Raw genomic sequence first — 6000 nt, forward strand, 5'->3', positions numbered from 1 at the left:
GCATAGAATATTGCGTTTATTTTTGACTCAGAAAATTTTTACTCATGAAATAAATTAAAACCGAAAAAACCACCACGTTCAGATGTCAAACATTTGGAATGTGAATGTCTTACGCTTACCGACTCGCTGCAGTTTTCTCCATATTTTTATTGAATTTTTTTTTATTGAAAAATACATGTAGTAGAACAGTTGAACGCAGGTGCAACTACATTTATAAGTATTTCTTTCTCTTGATATTTGAATTGTTTCCATTATTGAAGAGAGAAAGAAAGAGAGGGCAGTGGATGGAAAAGACGGAGAGAGAGAGAGAGGAAGTGAAAGAAGGAGAGGAGACATAGAAAGAGAAAGAGAGAAAGAGATGCTAGAAAACAGCTTAATTTCTTGCTTTAACACGCAACATATACAACAACTACATATATACACGTACGTACACGCCACGTTTCTTAAGCCCTCTCCTTTCTCATAAAGGTTTCCATATATATATATCAGTGGCGTCGGAAGCAAAGGGCTAAACTAATCCTCTGAAATCTTGACAAGGAAGGAAAAATCCTTATCCGTGGTGGGGGGTTATAGTTCCCAAATCTTGAAATTCCTAATCTGGAGGGGGGGGGGGGGGGGTTATTATACATATGACTCCAACATCTCCATATTTCAATATTTCCATCTTTTCATTGGAAATGTGTGGGGGGGGGGGGGGGCTGAACCCTCTATGGTGTTATGTGCCCATTGGTTAGGTCTAACTTTGCAAAAAAGTGGGGGGGGGGGGGGCTCAGCTCCCCTAGCCCCCCCCCCCCCCCGCCCCCCGGGTTCCGACGCTTATGTATAGGAAACCACTGGTATCACGATTTCTGTTGGTTTACATTTTTTTTTAAAACACGATTTGTTATCCAGTATTTAGAAAAACTTTAAAACAGGATTGGTCTATAGGCCATAAGATCGTGGAACAATATTATAGATCGACCCTTGTGATCAGTAAGCTGTCGAAGATTAGGATATTTCAATATCAATGTTCTTGCTAACAATAACAATGTTAGTATAACTCATTAACGTCCATCAAATATTCATGTCAGTCACAATTCATTAATTTTTGGGGGGATGATCTAAGAATTTTTCTTTGGCTTTGTAAATGATTTTCACTCATTCTTTTCATGAGTTGATCTACTCGGGGGGAGGTGGGTAGAGTTACCCCCCCCCCCCGGTAAAACTCGAATTTTTTACTGAAGTGGGGGTGATGGAGTCCCCATCTCCCTTGGAAAATAATTTTTTTTTAAAGTAAAATCACCAAAAATCTTGCCCCGACACCCCAACCCCGGACAAACCTAAATACTACCCCCCCCCCCCCCTGAAAAAAATACACTGGATGCACACGTTTCGTGTTACGTTTTAATATCATTGAAATCTAATTATTATGTCTTTATTCGTTTACCTGGTAAAGTTAAATGAAATATGAAATATTGTTTGAAAATACAAGATTATCAATTTTTGCGTTAGGCGAAAAGTTATGATATTGATTATAAGTATCCCTCTTTACAACACACAAAGTTTTATTTCATTCTTATTCTATGATCATGTACACAGTTGACGGAAGAAGAAAATTAATGAAAAACATCATGTCATGCAATAATATAGGTATTCGACAAGCGTAAAAGCGTATACATGTATATTCCTTGGGCGTTTCGTATCTATAGACGTGTTGATAAATCTTACCCTGTATTTCTATCATAAAAAGCTTCAGCGACAGGCTTAATCAAAATATTAAATTCTGATAGAAAACAAAACTTTTGTCAAACTTAAAAGGGATGACATACATATTATATCATTCCGTATCACCCGACTTCATATAATATGATTAACCAATAGCAGCAATAAGTAAAGTTATGAACATAATTGTAAGGCAAAATGTTAAGTCTATATTTAGCAATCTTTAAGTAATTTATAAATTAGTTTATACAAATAAAAATGACATAAATAAAATGGCAAGCGTGCATATTAAATCGACAGTCGTAAGATTTCTACATAAGACTTTTCCCTTTATTTTTAGCCCTTCGCAATTTTTTTCCTTTTTATTTATGCTTGCTATTTAGTACAGTAAAATAAAATACTAACATAAGAAAAATATTAATTCATCTTCAGGTAAACGACAGGCGTGTGGTTTTTTCTCATGTTGTGTTGATTAAAAAATGTGGTAAATTTTTAATTAATCTGATCATTTATCAAGTTAGAAAACATGAAATATAAATAAAAAATTTAAAGTCATCCACCAGGTAAGCGGCAGGCGTGTTCTCTTCTCGGCGGGCGTATGCATTCTGCGTAAGAGTTATCTATTTTACCGATTTTTACTAATTTTGTGTTAATTAACGAATTTAAAGTCAACTTTTTATTTCTGTTATCGTTTATTAAGCCAAGTAAACTAAAATATCAAAGAAATAATTAAAATAATCCATCAACTAAACGGCAGGCGTATACATTTTCTTGGCAGGCGTATGATTTCTTCGTAAGAGCTATCAGCTTACCCGATTTTTACTTATTTTGTGTTAATTAATTAATATAAAATCAACTTTTGATTTCTATTATCATCTATTTAGTTAAAAGAAATAAAATATCAAAGAAAAAAGTAAAATAATCCATCAAATTAACGGCAGGCGTCTAGATTTCCTCGGCAGGCGTATGGATTCTACGTAAGAGTTATCTATCTTTACCAACATTGAACATTTTTGCTAATTTTGTGCTAAATAATCAATATAAAGTCAACTTTTTGTTATTATGATACTTAATTTAGTTAAGTTAAATAAAATATCAAAGAAAATATTAAAATAATCCATCAGGTAAACGGCAGGCGTGCGGTTTTCTCTCGGCAGGCGTGTTTTCCCCGGCAGGCGTCGGCAGGCGTGTTTTAGTATGACCCCAAACACCTGCAAGCATGGGCGCATCCATTTTAATTAGGAACTCTGGGTGAAAATCATCCAATCTACGTCCAACAAATCGGCATCCGGTCTTACATTGTAAACTTCCTGTTTAGAAACGTCAGAAAAACATGGGAAAATGTACGAAATTCTCATCGAACATCTGTCAAGTTACCATCCTGTATGACTTTTGGAAAAGAAAGTACTGTCCTGACAAAATGTATTTACCATCTCTTCTGTTTGTTGTATTTATGGCCGGGGCTGTTGTGGCGTATCTCTCATTTAATGTTCCGTATGGTCTTCTTTCGTTTTTCTCAACGAAGCGAATAGAAAGTAATTCCAATGGACAGGGCCCACATGATACCTCACTCGTGTTTCGAGTCAGACAACAACAGATGCCTGTTACGGAAGGTCAGATGTCAGAATTAATTTTTTTTTAAACTGTAATATACAGCTCGTAAATTCAGTGTGCGAAATTAAACTTTTTTGTACTATAGACAATAGGTTACAACATTTTCAAAATCTATAGACCTGACAGATTTCCTATAGACCAAAAACAACAACAAATATTGTTCTTTATTTGTATTGTAATTTTATTCAGGGCGAACATGGTGAAATAACCTGGTACTTCACAACACAATAGGAACTCTTACTGTAGGACATGGTGAAGGGTGCCCGGCTCTAAACCCACACACAGTGACATTGCCTTCTAATGATTATTTTGTAATACCAATCAAATAAACTCATATAAAGTTAAGGGAAATTGATATATAAAATACCCTATTCCCTTGAATACTGTAGATAACACGATACAAAAGGAAACAAAAGCGCAGAATCTAAGACAACGTAAGGAAAACTGAATGTCGGTCATGAATTCCATGTGTGCAGTCTGGGTTCATGAATACGAAAACTAGAATGTCGTATGACTATCCGGGTTTTTTTCCCCAGGTCCTTGTGAATACTTCAGTTTGTCAAAAAATGATATGCTCTGAATATTGTTTTTTACTTTTAAATAGCACATGGCAATTACATTCTGCTTCTTATCGCAGTGTATTTAAAAAGGTATTGAGCAAAACGTTCAATCGACTAAACGACAGGCTGCGTTCGTTCTATAGACAAGTTGGTCTACAAATATTCGAGTTACTATAGACCAGGCGTATTTTCTATAGATTTTGTATATCGGTCTAGCGTTAATTTCGCACACTGTAAATTTATTGGTGTACATGCTTTGGTAGCTGTCTAAATGACACATACTGAATTATTTTCATTTAACTATTTACTCATCTAAGCATTTTTTGCATTCATTTGCCTTCGATAATTTTTCATATATATATAGTTTTGTGTTACAACATGAGTATATATATGAACATGATGAATTAATAAATGTATTATTTTCTAGATGTCCAGAGAGAAGCAGTAACTGCTATGAATTTAGCTTTAGACATGGAGGCCCAAGGAAAATACGACAAGGCAAGAAAACTATACCACCATGCACTGAAACTGGACCCCAATCATGTAGAAATATTAACTGCATTTGGCGAGTATCTTGAAAAATATGAAAACGATATGCTGAGTGCTAATCTTATGTATAGTAAAGCATTAGCTCTGTGTCCCGAACATACCAAAGCTTTGATCAATAGACAGCGCATTTTACCAGTTGTGGAAGAAATTGATCAAAGGAGATTCAATATAATTGACAGAAAACTGAACTTATTTGTAAAAATTCCCCAAAATAATCCAGGATTAAGAAGAGCAAAAAAGGAGGCATATTTCTCACATATTTATCATACAAATGCAATAGAAGGGAATACGCTTACTTTGATGCAAACAAGAGCAATTGTGGAAACAAGAATAGCTGTGGGAGGAAAGAGTTTAGCGGAACAAAATGAAGTGTTGGGACTTGATGCTGCGTTAAGTTATGTAAACAATACTCTACTTGGTCGTATTGGATCCATTACTCTAAAAGACATTTTGAACATTCACAAAAGAGTCTTGGGGTATGTGGACCCTACAGAAGCTGGTGTTCTGAGAGACACTCAGGTATTTGTTGGAGAATTCAAGCCTCCAGAGGCCGCAGATCTTCCAAGTCTGATGAGCGATTTTATAGAGTGGTTGAATAATGAAGACACATTGAAACTACATCCAGTGGAGTATGCAGCTTTAGCTCACTATAAACTTGTGGTCATTCATCCATTTTATGATGGGAATGGCAGGACGTCCAGATTGTTAATGAATCTCATTTTAATGCAAGCAGGTTTTCCTCCAGTGACAATAAAGGTGGAAGATCGCCTAAAGTATTACGAGTCCCTAGAAATGGGCAATGCAGGAGATATAAGACCTTTCATAAGATTTATCGCTGATTGTACAGAGCAAGCTCTTGATCATTTTTTACTGACAGCCTCTGGTTCTAGCGCTTTGTTCAAACAGATTAATGGTACTGAGAAAAATGTCATAACTTCAAAAGACGAGTTATGATATTAGTTTTTAATAGGTTCTTTTTTGTTATTATATCTTTTTATACATTATTGTTGTTATAACATATGGTGTTGTGCATTCAAATGAAATATTTGTTTTCCTTATTTTTTATCACTTTAAGTTTTCCCCCCAACAGCCTGTTCTTCAAAGACTTGATGTTATTGCTTTAAAAATCTGAACAATTTTGAGTGGTAAATTGTCATAGTTATGTTACTCTTTTATTAATTTAACTTTTTAATCATAATCATATAACATAAACATTGACTGTTTTTGTTTGCATCTTAGATGATGGTGATGCTTAATTTACATGTATCATCTTTCTCATACTGGTATATACAATTTATTTAGTAGTTTCCAAGTTGAAGTAGTTTTTAGGTCACCTGAGTCACTCAGGTGACCTATTGCAATTGGTCTTCGTCCGTCGTCGTGCGTTGTGCGTCGTGCGTCGTGCGTTGTGCGTCGTGCGTTAACAATTTTACATTTTTAACTTCTTCTTGGAAACTACCAGGCCAATCGTTACCATTTTTGGTGTGAAGCATCTCTATGGTAAGAAGAATCTAAATTGTGAAATTTATGGCTCTACCACCCCTGGGGTGCCACGGGCGGGGCCAAATATGCAAAA

At 35.3% G+C, this 6000-nt stretch overlaps 1 protein-coding gene across 1 annotated transcript; it reads left to right on the forward strand.

Annotated features, from left to right (window-relative positions):
- Positions 1–2979: 2979 nt before the first annotated feature.
- On the forward strand, positions 2980–5745 carry LOC105322738 (protein adenylyltransferase FICD). Its single transcript, XM_011421596.4, has 2 exons — positions 2980–3314; positions 4303–5745. Exons 1-2 carry the CDS (start codon positions 3035–3037, stop codon positions 5376–5378), a joined length of 1356 nt encoding a protein of 451 aa, XP_011419898.3. The 5' UTR covers positions 2980–3034; the 3' UTR covers positions 5379–5745.
- The last annotated feature ends 255 nt before the right edge of the window (positions 5746–6000 follow it).

The sequence above is a fragment of the Magallana gigas genome, chromosome 5 (genome assembly GCF_963853765.1).
Source record: "Magallana gigas chromosome 5, xbMagGiga1.1, whole genome shotgun sequence".
NCBI lineage: Eukaryota > Metazoa > Mollusca > Bivalvia > Ostreida > Ostreidae > Magallana > Magallana gigas.

Excerpts from the sequence above, each read along its gene's own strand:
- LOC105322738 (XM_011421596.4), top strand. The coding sequence starts at position 3,035 with ATGGGAAAATGTACGAAATTCTCATCGAACATCTGTCAAGTTACCATC. Across the intron at positions 3,315-4,302 it reads ACAGATGCCTGTTACGGAAG|ATGTCCAGAGAGAAGCAGTA; the intron begins GTCAGATGTCAG and ends ATTATTTTCTAG.